The 19,779-nt window shown below is 43.3% G+C and overlaps 5 protein-coding genes across 7 annotated transcripts in view; 3 read left to right on the forward strand and 2 right to left on the reverse strand.

The window, feature by feature from the left end:
• The window catches only part of cep104 (centrosomal protein 104), a gene marked incomplete at its 5' end in the record, with an annotated part of 28,731 nt that extends 26,520 nt beyond the window's left edge, over nt 1-2,211 (forward strand). Inside the window, one exon of the mRNA XM_079167712.1 lies at nt 1,428-2,211. Coding sequence (XP_079023838.1) covers nt 1,428-1,567 — 140 coding nt within the window. The 3' untranslated portion in view covers nt 1,568-2,211. The remainder of the gene's footprint in view (nt 1-1,427) is intronic.
• Nucleotides 2,212-4,712: 2,501 nt separating this feature from the next.
• On the reverse strand, nt 4,713-5,948 carry b3gnt7l (UDP-GlcNAc:betaGal beta-1,3-N-acetylglucosaminyltransferase 7, like; the record flags this gene model as incomplete). Its single annotated transcript, XM_079169483.1, has 1 exon — nt 4,713-5,948. One exon carries the CDS (start codon nt 5,946-5,948, stop codon nt 4,713-4,715), a length of 1,236 nt encoding a protein of 411 aa, XP_079025609.1.
• A 5,014-nt stretch (nt 5,949-10,962) lies between these two features.
• Nucleotides 10,963-15,078, forward strand: cUnh1orf174 (chromosome Un C1orf174 homolog). Of its 3 annotated transcripts, none has more exons than XM_079172195.1 (4): nt 10,963-11,100; nt 12,156-12,212; nt 12,438-12,809; nt 13,597-15,078. In XM_079172195.1, exons 1-4 carry the CDS (start codon nt 11,086-11,088, stop codon nt 13,717-13,719), a joined length of 567 nt encoding a protein of 188 aa, XP_079028321.1. In that variant the 5' UTR covers nt 10,963-11,085; the 3' UTR covers nt 13,720-15,078. The 3 variants fall into 3 exon arrangements, with proteins under 3 accessions (XP_079028321.1, XP_079028323.1, XP_079028322.1); XM_079172196.1 differs by lacking the exon at nt 10,963-11,100 and adding an exon at nt 11,300-11,712; XM_079172197.1 differs by lacking the exon at nt 12,156-12,212 and having other exon boundaries at nt 10,982-11,100.
• dffb (DNA fragmentation factor, beta polypeptide (caspase-activated DNase)) lies at nt 15,008-17,614 on the reverse strand. Its single transcript, XM_079172184.1, has 7 exons — nt 17,458-17,614; nt 16,493-16,619; nt 16,170-16,355; nt 15,966-16,045; nt 15,713-15,886; nt 15,466-15,566; nt 15,008-15,273 (listed from the first exon to the last, which is right to left on the reverse strand). The coding sequence occupies exons 1-7, from the start codon at nt 17,578-17,580 to the stop codon at nt 15,036-15,038; spliced, it is 1,029 nt and encodes a 342-aa protein (XP_079028310.1). The 5' UTR covers nt 17,581-17,614; the 3' UTR covers nt 15,008-15,035.
• Nucleotides 17,615-19,307: 1,693 nt separating this feature from the next.
• nphp4 (nephronophthisis 4) overlaps nt 19,308-19,779 on the forward strand; it is a gene marked incomplete at its 5' end in the record, with an annotated part of 141,221 nt that continues 140,749 nt past the window's right edge. Inside the window, one exon of the mRNA XM_079166699.1 lies at nt 19,308-19,484. Coding sequence (XP_079022825.1) covers nt 19,308-19,484 — 177 coding nt within the window. The remainder of the gene's footprint in view (nt 19,485-19,779) is intronic.

The following is a 19,779-nucleotide window of genomic DNA, read 5'->3' on the forward strand; positions in this document are numbered from 1 at the left end:
GTTTAAAAAAAAGGTGTCAGGATTCAATTTGGAGCCTGGTGTAGTGGGTGTTAGTGTATCCATTTTTAGTGATATTTCACAATCAGGGGAGTGGTTGTAAGTATATTGTTCATGAATGAAACATCGCTTTTTTTTACGACAACAAGAAGGGTTCCATGATTGGGTCACTAGTAGTTTTTAGTGTTACTCGTGAAATTACGTACCCATGCACGCACTGGACATGACACTGGACATCTTTGCCATGAAGCCGCTCGAGGAACAACACAGGTGTGACTAATAACGCTAACGATGGCTCGGATGTGTTCAAGGGTTCCCGTGTGAGTGACAGGAACCTAAAATCAAAGCAGCTGAATGTAATTCAGCCATCATTAACTTCATTACTTACACCTGTGCTTTTCCTACTGTGACAAGTCAAAAATGTCTTAGGTTTCAAAAGGCCTATATTGTTAACCAGTCGCTCGTCTTCTGTTGCGCTGCTGAAGGAGTAGCAGCTGCACTGAACTTTGCAAGCTTTTATTAAGACACAACAGGTGTCGCCAAATTAGCCAGAACTGAAATCGTCCAGTCAAATAAGCCAATCCCATCATCTACAGAGTGATTTGATGCAGTATAAAAGAAAACACTCATATGTTTACTTTTTCAGGGTTTCCTCCTGGAAATTAAAGGTGGAAACTGAAGCCACTCAGATCCTGACACATCTTGTAAATTATGGCCCAAACGGGAGCCTCATTAAATCTGTAGCGTTTGCTTTTTCAAAAGGCGCCTCTGCTCTTTTTTTCTCCCTAATGATTCATGTTTTATTCCACAAAAGCGTATTCATTTTGTATGATGTTAGTGGTCTTCGTGTCAGGCTTTGTGGCTTGCCTCTGTTAATTCCTCTGTACATACTTGAGTACATTTTGAATGCAGGACTTTTACTTGTAAAAACTTCTTTTGGAGTGGCATTGCTGCTTTTAATTAAGTAAAGGATCTGTGAACTTTTCCCTTCTGTCTTTTTGACATTTTTCTTATTCCACTAGTTGGCTGACAGAACCCAATTAGTAGCTCACTGTGTATTGAAAGTGAGCCTTGTGACGTGACCGCAGCATAGACTCAGTGACAGTGTGTCGTCAGAGAGAGATGGTCTCTCCCAGTATGCATCCACATCCCCGTGAGATGCTGAAGGTCTGTTTACACTCACATCACAGGTGATGCAGGCTGCTTTGTTTAGTGGTAAATAGTACACAAGAACAGGAAGGGTAGGGTCCTCTGTGTTAAAGTTCATACAAAGGTTTACTTTAAGGATGTCCTGTCTGTGTGTGTGTGTGTGTGTGTGTGTGTGTGTGTGTGTGTGTGTGTGTGTGTGTGTGTGTGTGTGTGTGTGTGTGTGTGTGTGTGTGTGTGTGTGTGTGTGTGTGTGTGTGTGTGTGTGTGTGTGTGTGTGTGTGTGTGTCCAGGCAGGGCTGTTGGTGGAGCCAAGCTGAAGGAGTCCTGGTCGGTCGGGGCCAGATCCAGAGCCATGGGCAGAGGCAGCCGGATCCCGGCCCTGGCACCCCGGGCCAGAGGACACACTGCAGGGAAGCACTGAAACAGTGACCAACGTCCCTGTAGAAACAAACTCTACCTGTCGGGACACCCCACTCCCACATTTCCTGCTCCCATGTTCCTGCATATCAGCACTTTTAGAAAAGACATCTGATAGGCTTCACATCTTTTTTTTAAGAGTGAATTGTAAGTGAATACTGTCTTATCAGCACAAACATTACGGCATGGTGTTGGATCCACTTATTGAGACACTGTAGATTTGCCATATTAACTCTTTAGGTTTCTAGTCCTGTTGTGGTGGTCAGTGACAGAACATCTACACAGAGAGGCCACAGCTGGATGTTCCATCTCTTGCCCCTTTTGTCTATATGTCAAGCCCCTGGCGTCACACACCTGCCGGGCCAGTAAACACGTGCACACCGTGTGCTGTTTCCTGATATCCCCTGACAGGACGTCTCTGTTTTGAGTGCTCGTTGACATTTGGAGCCACCATGGTGAGGAATTGTACAGCTTACAGGGGTGGACCATTGATTTGGTATATGACTTCCATTAAAGGCACAGTGTGTAGGATTTAGGGGGATCTATTAGCAGAAATTGAATATAATATTCATAACTATGTTTCTCTGTTTTGTGTCAAATCACCTGAAACTAAGTTGTGTTTTCGTTAGCTTAGAATGAGCCGTTGATAGCTACATATAGGGAGCGGGTCTTCTTCACGGAGTCTGCCATCTTGCACCGCCATGCTTTCTACAGTAGCCCAGAGCGGACAAACCGCTGTTCCACTAGCAACCGTCTGACTTCCGTTGCTCCTTAAGCCATGTTATTGTGGTCAGGATGGCCCTCTGAGGCGAACAGCGCTACCACAGGTTTTGCACTGGACAGCTCATGTTACCGCAGTCGCTGGATGTCACCAAATCACACTGTACCTTTTTAAGGTTTTGGTAACTCACAAGAGACAGATTTCAAAACGAATGGTCAAAGATATTCCTGACTTTAGTGCCTAATGGCATCTTCTCATTAGACCCTGTCTGTCCACACCCTCAATTCAGGCTTTGTTAACGAGCCCCAGCTGAGATGATGTCATAGTGATGTCATCAGGGTTATTTCAACAGACTCGGGAAAGCTAGTAAACTAAACAATTTACACGAGCTATCTAATGCACCTGTACATTTTATTGTACAATTTTTAAAAAACGGCATTTTTTACATAAAAAAAATGATTTTCAGCATTGTATTTAAAAGGAGCTTTAGATCACAAGCTCTTCAGTAAAAACCCAGGATATAAGCAGTGTAATAAAATGAAATATGTAATCAGTGGAGCTGCTCTACCTGTCCTCTAAGAAACACTCCTCTCTTTGTAGAGGAGAGGAGTGAGCTTTGGTTACAAGAAGGAAACTTTTGCTTCCTTGGCAAAACTTCAGCATCTTAAAGCTTTTGACAACACGAGTGTACCTTTGCTCTCAGCTTCACACATTGCCGTCTGTTTACATTTCTCCTTTCATTTCTGGTCGTCAATAAATTATATCGAAGGAATGAAGTAGCACTTTGCCAAATGGATGATGCGGAATTTCCAGTACAGTATGACCTTTATTTATTTTCCTGCTTATTGCCGACTGACAATCTTGACCAGAGAGCACAGTTTTATATACTCCACTGATCCAGGGAGGGAGACAAAGTAGATCTCTTAACTTAACAGAATTATTCCCATGAATAAAAAAACACACACAAAGGAGATGAATGCATTCTATGCAGTAGAATTCCTGTAGCACCTGTTTTTCTGCTGAATGTGAGGGAGGCTGACTCAGACAGACAGTTTGAAGCACTTCAGTCTCTTTAAACTGATTTTAACAACAAACTAAGAGTTTAAGAACTCTTGACAACAATTTGCTAGATTTATATTTCATGCTATAATTGTACAACTTCTATTGTACTGCACAGTGTTATGACGATGTTGATTGTGATACATCTGTGATTCATCCACAGCCAAGAAGAACTAAAACAGAAACAATCCGTAAAACAGTCGGAGGTGTTTTTGATCATTATTTTGCAAATTGTAATATGAATTCCTTATTAATGTGCGTGCTAACGTTTACTGTTGGGAGATGTATAAGAGAGTATATTTGGTTTTACCCAATCCATCACATTGGCTTTAATATGCTTCTGTATTGAGGAAGATTGCAACTGTTTTTATGTGCATAGTAGTCAGTATTTTCTGAATAATTATGGCATCAAATGGCTATTTTTTTTTGTGTGCAAAAAGTATTTGTATTTCTTTAAATAAAGCTCCGTGAAGCTGGACTTTGCAGATGTGTTTTCACTTGACAGAAGGTTTCTGATACTTTCACATCTTTTTGCAAATCTCTCTCCAGCAGTTCACACAATCCATACGAATCAAATGCTGCAACAGTAATTCTGCATTTACAAAGTTGACAGAGAGCTCCACTTTTATTGACATGATCACACATAAATCTGCAGTATTACAGCCCGTCAGCGTCTTTGGTTGTTTTGTTTTTGGCCTGCCTCTGCAAATCGTACACACGTGAATCGACACTTGCAATATATTAACTTATAACAATTAAATCATTTCATTTTGTACAATTTCAGCACCCTACAACAAAAAAAAAATCAACTATGAATGCAACTGTTCATTCCATGATGTGTGCCGTGAGTCCATACAGTTCACTGCGACAGTCGCACTGAAATCCTGAAATCAAGATATGGACAATACAAATCTGCTGTTTCAGAGGAACACCTGGATGTAACAAGTCCAGTCTTATTCATGCCTGCACAAACACGTACTAAAACCTTTACAACCACGTCTCTCCATCTACATTGGTTCTCGGACAAGAGTGATGATGAAAGCACAACCTGTAATGGCACCGAGAGTCAGAAAGAGTTGTGTGATAGTGGTTTCACATAATGGAAAGACATCTGTAGTAGTGGGACAAGTGGATGAAAAGCCAACCTGTTCAGAGGAGTTTGCAGCCTTTTGAATTTAACACCGAAACTATATATATATATTTATATATATATTATTTGATCATAGTTGTTGCTTCCCTTAGCTACAGGACTGATGCGTAAAGATCATCATGTATGATCACAAGTCTTCTGTGTATTCTGTTCCGCTTTGGTGAATTACTTAAGTCTATACTTTCATTTACATGGACGTCATTATTACACGCGGATCAGTCATATGGACTTCCTCTGGGCGCAGACCAGGTCCTTGTTGTGCACCACGCTCCACATCCGGAGCAGCTCCTGCGCGCTCAGTTTGTGCACCACGATGAGGTTTCGGTAAAAGCAGGGCTCGCTGTTCATGGGGCTCACCTTGCGTCTGGTGATGCCGAAGGTCCTGAAGCCCGGGTGTATCTCTGGGGCCAACTGAAGCTTCTGCAGGCACATCCCCAAAAACACGTCGTCGATGGGGTACAGCTCCAGGTCCTCCGAGACCACGAAGAGCCTCTTGGCCAGCTGGGAGGACATCAGAAACCCCCCACCCCCGGCGTACGGGGGATACGGCTTGTCGTACAGCTCTTTGGGGATGTAGTACTTGCTCTGCCGGTTCCGGATCGGGATCGCCTTGGAGATGGTGTCCCCCACGAACAAGTCGGCGTCCTTGCGCTCCTCCACTTTGAAGCCGATGAGCTGCAGCAGGTTGCGCGTGTTCAAAAACACGTCGTCGTCTCCTTTGAATATGAACCGCACGCCGGAGCAGTAGATGTCGAACCACTTGAGGAAGTTGACCTCTTTCAGGGTCAGGTTGAAGAAGGTGTCCATGAAGTCCCACTGGAGGATGTCCCCGTAGATCTTGTCCTCGTACTCTATCAGTTTCTGGAGGTTCTTGGTGTCTTTGCCGGTCGTCGGGCTTCCCAAAAGAAACAACGTTTTGATTCTTTTCCCGTCCACCGTGTGCTCTTTGCCCCAAGTTTTACGCACCGCCTCCCGCCGGTCGTGCTGCTCGATGACGGACTTGACCACCACGAGGAGGTGCACCTCTCCGTCGGCGCATTTCTCCGGGTGGTTGATGAGCATGGGGAAGTACCTGCAGTGTCTGTGCAGGACGAACTGGTGAAACCTCGGGTCCAAGCGCCGGAACCAGTCCTTGGTCCTCACCGACGCGTCCTCGCTGCAGTTGAGAACCTGCGCGTCCCAGGTAGCCGGGGTCCCGTTGGAGACCCGCTGCGCGTCCAATGCGTAACCAACCACCGGAGAGTCCGAACTCCCCAAACTGTTTTTAATGGCTCCCTTCTTGAGGGGAAAACACTTGGGGCCGCACCAACCGGCGTCCCTCGCATGCTTGACCCCCACCCCGTCCTTCTCTGCCAGCTTCAGCTTGTGGATCATGAGGAAAGAGGCAAAGACGAGCGACAGGCTCAGCAGGGGTTTCAGCAGACCGACCCGCTTTCTCCGGGAAAAGTGATCCATGGCTCTCAGCGCGGCGCACAGAGACCCTCAGATGCTGGACCTTCTGCCTTCATAGTGTGTCAAAAAAACGTTTCGTCCGCGAGTGGAGTCTCCATCACTGCCGTCCCTGCTCATTTAGGACACCAGAGGTCGCGTACTCGGGCACGTGAGTGCGCTGACACTGAAGTGGGCCCGGGGCTCCGTTTGCCCATGACGGCGCTCAGCGGAGTCAAGCATCGCCTCTCAGTGCGGGACAAGGATGCGGCAAACACAACACGTCCTCAGGCTTCTGTCTCAGAATGACTGGAGACCTGCTGCAAGTCCCCCCGCCTTCTCCCCCCTCCCAAATATCTCCTCCCCTAAATGACCGGCACTGATCTGGGACCAGCAGGTTTCCCCATTTCTCACACAACAACCGACCATTAGGCTTTAATTTGTGTTCGATCGATCTAGCCATTGCTTTCAAATAATATTCGGATATTATTCGATACAATACATGATGAGACATTATAATGATCAACATACACCATGAGTTACCTAGAAATAAATGGAAACAATGAGACACTTAATTCGATATAATGTATTCGTTTAATTAACTTGGGAGTACAAAGAGGCCTAGGCAATACAATGCAAAGATATACAGTAAAATAATCATAAAACAGAGCAAAAGCATAATGAATATATATTAACGCACACATACAAAAAAAAAGAAAGCACTGTTTTCAGATCCTGAGCATTATGGAAAACTAGGTCTACCAGAAGTTCAAATACGAAATATAGCCACTTAAATGTGTAGAATTTGGCCATCAAGAAATAAGAATAATCAGCCTGTAAACCATTTGTGCTTTTATTGTTCTTCTCGTGTTTAAAGATTCCAAAGGAAACATATTTTAAAGAAAATAGATCCAAACACAGTCGTTTCAGAAATGGATTCACTATAACATCTGATCAACAACCCTCTCTGAATTTAAAAAAAGTTCTAATTTCACCTTATTTAACAGGTCATGCATCAAACGCTTTATTCCAATGTATGTGTTCAGCTGTTCTCAGTGTGATATTAGAAACGGTGCAGCATCTTGTTGAAAAGGTGCTCTGATTTCCTTGTTGAAACTAACAGAGGAACAACAATTGTCTATCACAATCATAGTAAACATAAAGCAATAGTATCACATTATAGTAAATCACAATCATAGTAAACATAAAGCAATAGTATCACATTATAGTAAATCACAATCATAGTAAACATAAAGCAATAGTATCACATTATAGTAAATCACAATCATAGTAAACATAAAGCAATAGTATCACATTATAGTAGATTATAGTAAACATTAGGCAATAGTATCAAAAGCCAAAGTGATTTATTTTGGTCTTATTGTTATTAGATTCTTACATTAACATACAGCTTGTTTGGTTTAAGTAACTGCCAAACCGGCCCAACAGTTTTTAAAGCCAATTCTCAAATAGATAAGAATATTCCTATCATTCCTCGACAGCACAAACTGTTGCGTCTAAATATCGTATCAGTGTGAGGAGGTGGAATTATAAAGACTCTAGCACCCTCTTGTGGACAATTTATGGAATAACGTCTCCTCCCATTTTGTTACCTCACACGACCCAGTTCAACCAAAGCCTCAGATCAGAAGTTAAACTAAAATGGCATTCATCTGGGACGGGCTGGCAATTCTCCCAGAAACGTCATCGAAGCAACCACTGAGTCCACATCGAAGCAGGACCAGTGGTCCTCGTGGTAGCCTTTGTGTCTGGCAGGGCTGATGACACCCCATGTAGCGTCTTGCACTGGGGCCGTTGGATTGACCCACTTTAACCCTTTTTTCGTCTGGCAGGACAAGGAGGCTTTAGCTTGATCGGTGTTCGAATGAGCACAATATTTCTTGTCACAGCACCAGTGGGGTGTGTGCTTGAATCACACACGTCATGCATCCCCCTCAGTGTCTGCAATCCTCTCCAGGTCAACACTAAAGACATCACTGAAAGCTGATGTGAGAAGAGGAACTTACCACCTTCGCTTGAAAATTGCCTGGCACTGCACTGGACACCTAAATACAGAACATCCAATACGAGCAAACCTCATGAAAACGTGACCAGGGAAACTCCCCAAAGACAGTTTGGTTAAAGTCTGCGGGTTAAGAGTGCCTTAATATGGCCCAAAAAGGTATAGTATCATTTAAAATATGTTTGTTATGTTTGTGTTCCCTTTGACCGGAAAAAGTAAGTATGAGCTGATAATTTAGTATCTTTGATTCACGCTGAACCTTATGATGATGATGCTTTTAATGCTGCTCTTGAGCGTATTATTGACAGGTACAGGTATGGGCTACCTGAAGAGGAGGAGGACCCTGAGATCAATGTCGTCGGACTTGAGGACTTGGAGTTGGCGGTTGAGATCCCTGTACTGGATGTTGACGACATCAGGCCACTCTCCTCGGAAGGTTCTTCTGAGGAGCCCGCGGATGCAGTGGTTCCTGGATCTCCCTCAACTTCTGGCCTCGGCTCCTCCACAAGACGACGCAGGGAAGAGAGCGACGACGACGAGGAGGCTGCTGCGAAGAGGCCGAGGTGGTCCGAAGAGAGCGACGAGGGACGGGCTGACATGATAATTCAAAGATCATTTGTCTTACTAACCATTTTTTGTGTTCCCTTTGGCCGGAAAAAGTAAGTAGGAGCTTCTGTTTTGTTGAGAAAGTGACCTAGAATAGTCTACAATATATAAACAAAGTAATATTATGTAACATACCTACACACTGTATGCTACGTCTATTTGTTCAGAATTCATTTTCAAAGTCATTCAAAGATTATTTGTCCGTCTTACTTACGATGATTTCTTGTTCCCTCTCTTACTCCACCACCTGAGCTACTGCTGTTCACCGTGGACAAAAAAGGATTGGTATGAGCGTCAAAATATATTATAAAATATATGAATCATTTAGTATCTTTGATTCAATGAATACAATATTATTTCTCTTACTGTTATTTTTCTCTCTCTCTCTCTCTCTCCACAGCGGACTAAAAGATGAGTATGAGCATATATACTTATATAAATATATATATAAAGTAATGTGTGTTATTGTGTAAACACTGAGATAATTAATGAGGACGTTTCTTTATTTACAGATGTTTCCTGGTCATTCTTCTGCAGGATTGTGTGAACTGCTCCGACTCATTCATGAACTTCACTGGTTTGGTGTTGCATTCAATAAAACACTCAAGTCATCAAAAGTGACACTTTTGTATTATGAGATTTCTTTGGGGGTTCAACTTCAGTCATGCTGAGTTCATGCGAAGCTTCTTAAATAGTGAATATAACATGTATAGTGGCTTAAAACAGCTTTGCATCTGTCAACAAGCAGCTACACCGAGTCACGAGGATTACTTTGTAGAACACAGGATTTTAAATCAGTCCATGTACAGATCAAAGCTTTGCCACATATCCAACAGCTCTGAGAAACCATCACAGGTCAGAAGATGAACACATAAGACGGATTGTAAACACTTCAGGAATAATAATAATAAGTATTTCTTTAGGTAATTAAGCATTAAGTTGGGTTTGTTAGACAGAACAATGCTTTCTCCACATATACAACTAACAGGCCAATGCTGGCAGTAAAGATGTGATGATCATTAAACACAAAAAACATTGAAGGATGAAAGATGGAAGAAAAAAACCCATTGCTATTCTTGGATACTACTCTACTGAAGGTGGACCCAGAGGTACTGCCATGCTATTACAGAAAAGGTTCATCAGCTATAGAAGGCAATTTAATCTCATGCTCAGCTTTGGTCAGAATGCTTTCCGCACTCATCAGTCTTGTCTCAGTTTGCCAAAATTCAAGAAGACATTTCCAGGGACCACAGGATGCTCGATGCTTCCTCCTGCAGTGCGGAGAGTGTAAGAGGTCCTCAACAGTCTTCTGATGACACAAGACAGCACAAGCAGGAGGACATTTTAACATCCTAGTCTGTTCCACAAACAGGGTTTCTTTAAGACCTTGCAGTACTTGTGTCTGCACAACCTTATCTACTTCACACATCAGAACACATGTAATCCTTCAGGTTTAGGGACATTTGTACATACAGCAGCATGATTTAACAGCAAGTAGGCATTAAGATCCCGACAAAACAAGCTCGGACTATGATAGATTATTAAACTGTTAAAAAGCTAAATATAACCAATCCAAATTGCCACGTTAGACCTACATCAGTGATTGCCACCGTTGTATCATCCTTATGTAGCTTAGTGAAATACAGTCACATTCTGTAAACTCCACCTTTGTCTTTTCCTAACTCCTCATGAATTATTTCCTTGACCTCATGACGTTTTCCTTAGAGGTCAGTGAAAAGTGGTTAGGAACAGACGTTGGGAGGTCATTTTTGGACTTTTCGACCGCAGCAAGTGTGTACACATACAATGAATACGACTTATCTAAATGTACATGCACATAGACACACGGCTAAATTGGCAACAGCGCTCAACAACAACCATTTGACTACTATAAAACAACATGAGACATCTTATAAATGTGAGAGTAGCTGTGCTCTCCATGTTTCAGTCTTATACAATAGCTCATATAGTCAACTCCTACAACAGTGTTCACACACAAAGCACAGTGAGAAATCATTCTTTAGACCCAATTGCTTACATTATGATGACATGATTTTGTCAGAGGTGCTGAGACGCTGACAGCAGAGTCACAACAGAACAGGTCAGAGGTTGAATGATGGTGACAGTGATGATATAGTAATTTACAGTGCACAGTTCCAGAGTGAAGAAGAAGCATTGAGGATGAACAAAATGTCCCATTTAACACGGGATAATTAAGTAAGGTGGTGGGGAGGAATACTGCACCAGGGAAATGTAGGAATGATTAAAGTGTGGGAAGAAAGAAGAATCCCAAATCGGACGCTGTAAGAGTCGACCAGCTCCAGAAGGTGGCAGTAGTGCGACATTAAGGATGCAAGATGCCGTTAAAAACCAAAGAAGAAGCCGACTGACTTTTATTTTTTAAGACGCCATAAATCATCCACGCCATCACATGCCTCATAGTTTGTAGCTAATCCGAGCCATTTAGTTTGAAGACTAACAAAGTACAGAGTCGGGACTTGAAACGCAGAGGCATTGCGCCGGTAAATAGAGCACATGGAAGGCGTTAAGGTAAGCTCACGTTAAGTTTCGTAGCGTTAGGCTCATTCACAAGGCACAAGAATCACTTCAGTGTTGTCCGTGGTTACAACAACAGACTTGGAAGATAGGTCCGATAATGCATCTCGACATATTAGCTAATTTACAAGCTAATGAGGCTAGCAAGACAGCTCAGAGCTACCATGGAGTAACGTTCATCTCCTAGCTGCCTGTCAGCTAACTACCGTCAGTTGCCGTTCGCCATGATGGTTTATTTACTAACAGTGCGCATGGACTTTAATAACCAAAAAAACCTCAGTTATGTTACTAGTCCGGTTGTATTTTCCTCACAGTTACTGATAGTTACTTAGAACTGTTTCTGTGGACTTTAACTCGCCAACTGCTTTGACACGCCTGATGTGTGCAGACGTAGCGTTAGCCGATTAAAGGCGATTAAACCCCCGCCCCGGAGTTGACCGGAGGTGTCTGAGTCACGGGGTCATGGCTGACGACAACATTTTAGGGGGGAGGAGCTTGTACAGCGGGGGCTTGACAGAGCCATGGTGGTTCTCACAAACATATACACTTTAAGTGTTAAACGGTGCTGAGCTGCTTTCCCGCATATCATTGATTCATCTTAAACCGGTATGTCTGTCCCATATCAGCTTTTAAAGTGAAAAAAGATGAATGTCTTATCTTATTTTGTTACTAAGCACCCTTACTTTAGGGTTAGGGCGACAGTTAATATGCCAAACTTACTAGCTGTGACGGTGATTATCCGGGGCAGCCGTCTGAAATGAACACACAGACATAACCAAGCGTCACTCGTTGCCTGGAAGCACTTTTCGCAGTAAAATACGTCCAACGTCTTGTTCTTTTAAAGCTGGCTCACATCTAAAAAAAAGACTGGATGCTGACCCACTCCTTTACAGGGCTGTGCTTTGGAAAGTCGCTCGGCTTGTGATATCACTGAAGCTTGTTGCATTCGGCTTAAAGCAGATAAAAGCAACCTTTTCCACCACGAACTGGTCGCTGTGTTTGAGTTTTGCCACACGGGATGAAACAAACCACGTTATGCTGCTTTGCAGATGCCTGGTCGACTTCACGGCTTGAGGCCCAGAAAGAGGAAGAGCAGCTCCAGAAAGGTTTGTGTTGACGGCCTGTATAAAGAGCAACGTTTCTTCCCTACACTGGACAATTACAACTGGCTAGACTTTCACAACTGTATCTGAGAGCATGTACTTGTCACGCGCATTAGGCTCGCTGTACAGTGTGTCTTGCGTCCTTGTCGGATGATGTACGTTGGCGTTAAGAGCAAACGGAAATGGATCATGGTGAACTGTAACCTCGTCTTTAACCCTTTCTCACAGGCTTCGACTACAAGAAGCGGATGTACGAAAAGTCCAAAGGCTCAGCCGGCAGCAGAGGGCAGCTCGGTGTTCGGCGTTTGCAGCAAAGCGGACGTTCCTCTGGAGAGGCTCTCTCTCATCAGCTGTGAATGCCACCAGCTTGCAGGCAGGGGGAGGTGCTCGGCGTCACCGGAGCTCGAGGGACAGGAGGGCAAAGAAAACGAACTGAGGACGAGGCTGGAACCGGACGGCGGCAGAGGGAAGGCCGCCTGTGACAAGCAGGAGTCCGAGGACATGGACTGTGAGGAAACCAGCAAAAGCATCTTCCTGGATGACGACAGCAACCAGATTCTTCCCGTGGAGCAGTTCTTTGGAAACTTGGACGCTGTACAGGTGAGGTCGTTTTTTTTTTTTTTTTCTTCAGGGCCAATCTGTGACTGGGGTTGGATTATGTTGCTTGAGGCTCTGGCAGTGGAAAGCTTCCCCAGCTGATGGCCAGTTAAGGAGCGGCTGTGTTGATAAGACACTAAACAAAGATAAACGGACACTAAACAGTTTGATAGCTTTCAGTATGTTACATGACGGGACTTTGTGTTTTTGAATCTTTTTAGGGGCTAACTCGTAACAGTTGCACATTTTAGGATGCAACAAGAGATTCAAGATGAACAACATTCTCTTGTGTGAATAAACTACAAAACATAGGTTGTAAAGGTTCAAAAAGGAAGACATTGTGTTGCTCCCAAAAATGCCTTTCAGTGCAGGAGGGACAATATTTCAACATTGCTGAGATAGTATGCTCAATAATTGTTTTATTTTACGTTTATCAGAGCAGCAAAAAGCAAAGCATGCACCGCAAAATAAATATATATTTTCAAATACTTTTTGCGTACGTGATATTTAAATCCAGCTGTTGCATGTGGCTGAACCAGAGCTGGACAACGCTTCATGTGCAGTGGTGCTGTAACGCGCGTCTCAGCATCTTTGACATAAACGTGTCACATTTGAATTATTAAGCTGACGTATGTCTGCATAGTGTCTTAATTACTCAGAATACCTTTTTTTAAAAGCTTTGGAATGCAGGGCCCCTTCTGTACTGCTTTCACATGTTGCGGCACAGCAGTTATATATTATATATGTTTGTATGGGTGACGGTGGATTGAATTACTCTTCTATGCTGCAGGACTTCCCTCAGAGATCGTCCTCCCGTGTGCGAAAGGAGCACAGGAGGCGACATTACTACGCGCCAGAGGACAGCGACGAAGAGGAGACGGGCCTCCTCAGGATGAAGGGAGGGGACAATTAGTGAAGGGGGAACTGAACTGATGCCTGTGGAAGCGCATACAACTCTCAGCACTCAATAAAAAGCAGCCAAAGTGAAACTACTATTGAGATTCAGTCGGTCCTTAAATCAGAACGCGTCACAATTCACCGGTGATGAAGTTGCCCGCTACGACGCAAGCGAGGGAGGCATGAACTGTTGCTGGAGCCGACTCTGCGGTCGGCCTCGCCATCATTTACAAGTCGTCGTCGTCGAGCAGTTTACCACCGGTAGTTATGACTCCGTTGAAAGCGTCAAAGCAAGGTGTTGGTGGTAAACAGTTAGTTGATGACTCGACAAGGACTCTCCAAACGCACAAAAAATGCCAAATTGTTGTCACTTAGCTTGATACCCGAATATGTTATTTCATTTGATACTTTTTAACACGGTTACAGCACTAGCATTAATATGGCCACCTGTGTGGGGACATGTATATTAGTGCCTGTTTTATTTATGCTCACACACCCCCATTGTTCAGTCAACTTTGGTCTTGCCTGAGGGGAGGGGGGAGGGGTTGTTAGCAGCACTTTAGTTAGATAAGGATCGGGCTACAGAACACACTGCTTCATACTTTCAGTGCACGTTTGAAGTTTGAGATTAGTCTTGAGAAACAGCACTGTAATAAAAACGGGGAAAAAAAAAAATCTCCAAATTACAAGTTGTATATATGTGGAGCGGAAGGAGGGTACACGCGTCAAAGAGCAGTTCCATATTGAGAGCTTTTAATATCAAATTCAGCGTTTTGAGATGAATTTCATTGTTCACCAAGTGTCTAATATTCATCGTCAACACATCTTTGCCCAGTTTGTTTTTGGCAGCTGCTTAACTGTACTACACATCTGTAACATAACATATATACATATATATTTACATATATATTAATGCAGATGATTAGGTTCACATTTGCAAACATGATAGGATGTAAGAAAACCTGGACTAAAAACCTTGAGGTCTGTGATTGGTCCTCAGCATGTGAGTGAAGTGATGATTACTGAAGCCTGACTTAGACTAAATGTTATCTATTCATCTAACTTTGAGGTAATTGCACTAGTGCTGTTCACTCCTATGCAACTGTCTGACTGAGTGAACGCCGCATTGTAATCAATTCATGCATTCTTACATCACCGTGCCAACAAAGACAAAAATAAATGGTTTTCATGATTTCCTGGTTTAAGTGTTCTTCCGTTTGTCTAACGAAGCACCGTCGGTCTGTATTAACGCTCTGTAGGCTTCACTGGTTCACAAAGCGCAATATGGCTTTTAAAAATAAAATAAAAAAGGCAAGGCAAGAGTGTAAATATTCACACCAGGCGCCTCTTCCTGCCTTTGCCCTTCTGTTCGAGTTCGCCCGAGTTAAAAATCTCCGCGGCGTCGCACAGCAGGTTGTGAGCCCCTTTGTCGTGGCACACGATGTGGACCAGCTTCAGGTTCTCCCTGGTGAACAGCAGGCGGTAGAAGTAGCCCACGTTGACGTCGGCGCTCCTGGGACTCTGCAGAGCTTCCAGCAGAGCGGGAATGATCGCCCTCTTCTTTTCAATCCTGGACACACACCACCGAAGAAGAAGAAATGTTCTTAAATTTGTTCTTCAATCAGCAGGTGTGTTTTAATATATCGATGTCAGATCTATCGCATGGAGGACAACTCTATGCCAAATGTATGAATGAATGTACTAGGCCTGGTTTGCACTTTGACAGTGAAAGGCTTTTGTTTTTTTCCTTAAAGAGTCCGACCTGTGGTCCAGATTCCATGTGCTGAAGACGATCCTGCTCTCTCGGCTGCCGTAGGGGTTGATGGAGTGGAGGGACGGGCACACTTCCTGCTCAAATGATCCCTGAGGAGGCGACAGAGAAGAAAGAGGCGTAAACGATGCGCTCGAAAGCAGGTCCAGTTCTTTCAAAATGTCTCGTGTAAGTTGTAAAGGGTCACCAACAAGTTCTAGAAATGCATCAAATGGAGCGGAGGCGACTCCTGTAATACCTGGCAGGTAAACCACCCCGCCAGAGTACAGAGGCGATCTGCTTCCTTCACTGTCCTGTCGAAGTAGCAGCCGTTGTGCTTCGCCGTCTTCAGCATTTCCGCCAAGCATTTGGATGTTTTCACAACCTCCGCCCTGACTTTAGCCTTCTGTGTGGCTTTAGCGGCAGCATCCACCTGACAACAGAAGAGACACTTTTCGATTGACATGCCACTCGCCCCCTTTTAGATTCCTGAACAGAATAAGGAGCTTTACCTCCTTCAGGTAGCGTCGTATCCGGCTCTCACAGTTGTACTTCATGTAGGCCGACTTTGTCTTGAATCGAGCGTCAACACCTGGAATGAAACCCCACTTAACGACAAACTCAAACGCAGATGAAATTGGAGTCCCATCAAGTGTTAAGGGGGACATTTCGCAGCAAATATAAAGTGTGTCCTGGGTCTCCGTTTGACGTTGTACCTTTGAACCAGTCTTCATCCTCCTCTCTGCTCTCCAGCTCAGATCTGTCCTCCAGGTTGCGCAGCAGGTCTGTCAGGATTTTACGCCTCTTAGGAGACTGCTCATCAGAGAGGAGCCCTCTGGCCGCTTCAATGAGGCCATCGGCGTGCCGGTCTGCGCTCAGTAACCGGCCGATGTCGCACACAACTGGAGTTGGAACCACAGGGGTTATAGGGGGTCAGACATCATCCTACTTCTAAACTTGTCTGGTCAGGGTACATACATGTACAGTTGAAGTTGAAGTTTTTTTTTTTGAATGGTGTCTGTTTGGATGATTGTCCTACCTCCACTCCATGTCTCATCCCTGCAGAGAAGAACCAGCTCCGTGTTGTCCGGCAGAGTTTGGAAGAATTCCTCCGTAACTTTTGTCCCATCCGCATACAAACAAACGTGTGCACCAGAAGATGGCAACTGGAAATGACAAATGTATCATTTTACTCTTAACTATTTTTACAAGAGATTTGATTCTAACTGATGTGTAGGACAAAGCCTCGCACATTCTGAGCCATTTCAAAAATGTATTCATTTTAATGTATTTTTCGAGTGTCGCATATAATTCAAAGGAAATGCTCACTATCTCACACACTATGACCACTGCGATAAAGACAAGAAAAAAAAGTCAGCTGTGTTCTCATGAAATATGTTTTTTGTTTTACAGAATGTGCAGATAATCTGAAGAAAGGAATTGTGATGATAACATACGATGATCTGCTTTTTTTTTGTGTGCGTGTGTCTTTGTAGTTCCCGTGGTTCTTTTTAGATTAATTCACTTACATCGCAGAGATATCTGTGACAGTCTGTGCAGATAACATGGATACATCTATCTTGTGTATCTTGTGCAGGAGCGCAGCTGGTGTCTGCTTATCTGCCCTCCTTTTGAATGAAGATCAAGTGTTTTGACTGCTATCTCTAAAACACACTTGGTCCTATGTAACATTTCATTTTGAAAGGAACATGTTTGAAATAATCTCTACAATAAAATCACTTGTTTTTGCGCGTACATTACGCACACTGGTGTAGTGTAATGCACTATACGTCTACCTTCCTCTCTACGTGCTTCTGTAACTAAATGTCCCTCCTGCGTTATGAATAAAGTTGTTTCTCATCTTACATGCAGATAACGGTGTTGTGTACATGTCACCATACCGGGCGCACTTTTCATTCTTTTAACCAAACGTGTCTGTAGAGAAAGCGAAACTGTCGGTACAGCAGCTGTTAAAACAAACCCGAAGAAAAGAAACGAGCTCACCTGTAGTAGCTTGCAGCCCTTCTTAAGCAACTCGTTTATGTCTTTCGCCGCAACGCCATACTTTTTATTTTCATTGAAACTCCTTATTTTCACGGGCTTGTTTTTCCTGAACAGTCCGAACATTGCACTGTTTTTGTAGTTTGTAGCTACCGCTTCCTCCTTCTTCCTCTCGGGGCTGACTGCGCTCACGGGTGGTGGTGCGCTGCTGCCCCCTAGTGGTCGTGTTCTTCCATTGTCTCTGCGTGTTGGGACGCTGCTTTTAGTGCTGGATGAAGCGATCAGACATACTGTATAAGTAAGAGTAGAGATACTTAAAATACTCTAAAAGTCCTGCGTTCAAAAGTAAAAATACATAATTCTCAACAAAATTGATGAAATCTTAAAGTAGGCAACTCATGCAAGGCAAGACTCATATTATTAGACAGATATATTGTATACTATTTATTAATCAATTAATTCAGGATTATGTTAATTATATTATTATGATGCATTAATGCGTAAGCAGCATTTTGATGTCGTAACTGGTTGATGGAAAGCTACAATCTAATGATAAAATTAGAGGTATAGGTTGTCAGTATATGGCAATATTTAACGTACAATGACCTCAAAACCTGCTTATATATAATACTACAGTAAATTATAACACTTTAGGTTGTTGCATGCAAGACAGAACACGTGGGAGGCAAAGTACTCGGTGTTTACATTCAAAGTGATGGGCCACTAAATGTGACAGGAATAAAAAAATCAACTTGAATTTTGTTGGCCCTCTCCATTTGGAGTCAGTAACTTTTACTCCACTCCAGTGGTAATGGCACTGACTGTAGGGTCACTTATGTGGGTGGCTTGTATAAAAGAAAGTAAACTAATCTTGTGATATTTTGGGGGCTCTGTACTTTTGCAGTCCTGTCATCCACCATTGCCCTTGATTTCTGGCCCTCAGAGGAACCCATCATATAGGCTGATAGTGGCCTAACCTAAAGCAATAATTAAAAAAAATCATCCCTTCTCACGAATACATCTTTTTTATATACTTAACCTCTTGACTGTCTGAAGGGCTTCTCATGTAATGTCTATTTTGAGCCTTGGATGTGACATTGTTGGGAGATGAACTCATTGTTGCAGACAGATCAGTCATTTCACACGGGAATCCATTATATTTCCATTTATCAAAGACACACTGACGTCAGATAAGGCGAACCATCAGATAAACTGGGACAAATAAGATCTGAACATTATTCTCCTTAACTTTATCAGGCAGTCACGGGACATGTTCTCACATTTTGTCATAAAGGACCACCGACCCTTTTTTACTACTCCTACTACGAATAATGTTAATATATCTTTAAAATAATGATACGTTTATGTTATTATAATATGCCTTGTTCTAAGTATATATGGCACTGACATAACAGTGGATGTTTTATTCACTTTGTTGCATTTAAGACCTTAAACTGTAGACCCGTATGGCAGAGTAAACATTACCATAGCAACTGATGCAGCGCGACGGGACATACCAAATGAAAGGTTTAGAGGTTAAAATGCCAACATTGTGAAGCACTGTTTTGATGTTCAGTTTCGGGGTGAAATTACTCGACGCATTAGTAACTTCATCATGTGTTAAATGTATAATATTTGCATTGTTGTTTTAACCGTGAATATAGTGATGAAATCACAGATTTACTCATCTAACCCCTGTGCGCTGAGTAGTACAATCCGATTTCAATATGGCGGCCGCGGGTTTGAAAATCTAAACGGGTGGAGAAGATAAACATTCGCAGTAACAACTCTGTTTAACGCGGTATATCCGTACTTTCGCTATGGCATCATCGTTTTACTATTAACTACAGGATATGGTCAAAGCAGAAGACACATTCAACATGGCGGACGGCTGGAGGGAAGTGTTTGAAAGGAGCCGGGTGGTTCCTCCGCCCAGCCAGACAGTTCGCCTGGCTTTGGAAAACCACTTCACCCAGTCCACCGGTCTCCAGCTCCACCTCAGCCGACTCACTGCAGCTCACCTCCCGCAGGTGATTGCTCACAGTCAACGCTGAACGCTTGATACAGATTTAGAAACAGTTCTGCTCGTGGCAGAGATGAGGTGGGGGGTATGAACGCACCTGTATTCGGTGTAGTTTTTTAATTTGAGTCGACTTTCGGCTGTCTGTATTTAGCAAAGGTATGATACAGGCCCCTATACTTTATGATACGTCACAGAGCAAAAGTTTAACAATTAAAGGTGACCTTTGATTTCATCAACTGGGTAATTACATTGACCACTGACAGATACACATGTCAGAATGCTATGGATGCTCTTTGCAAATT

This window comes from Pholis gunnellus (genome assembly GCF_910591455.1).
Source record: "Pholis gunnellus genome assembly, chromosome: 2".
Classification (NCBI taxonomy): Eukaryota; Metazoa; Chordata; class Actinopteri; order Perciformes; family Pholidae; genus Pholis; species Pholis gunnellus.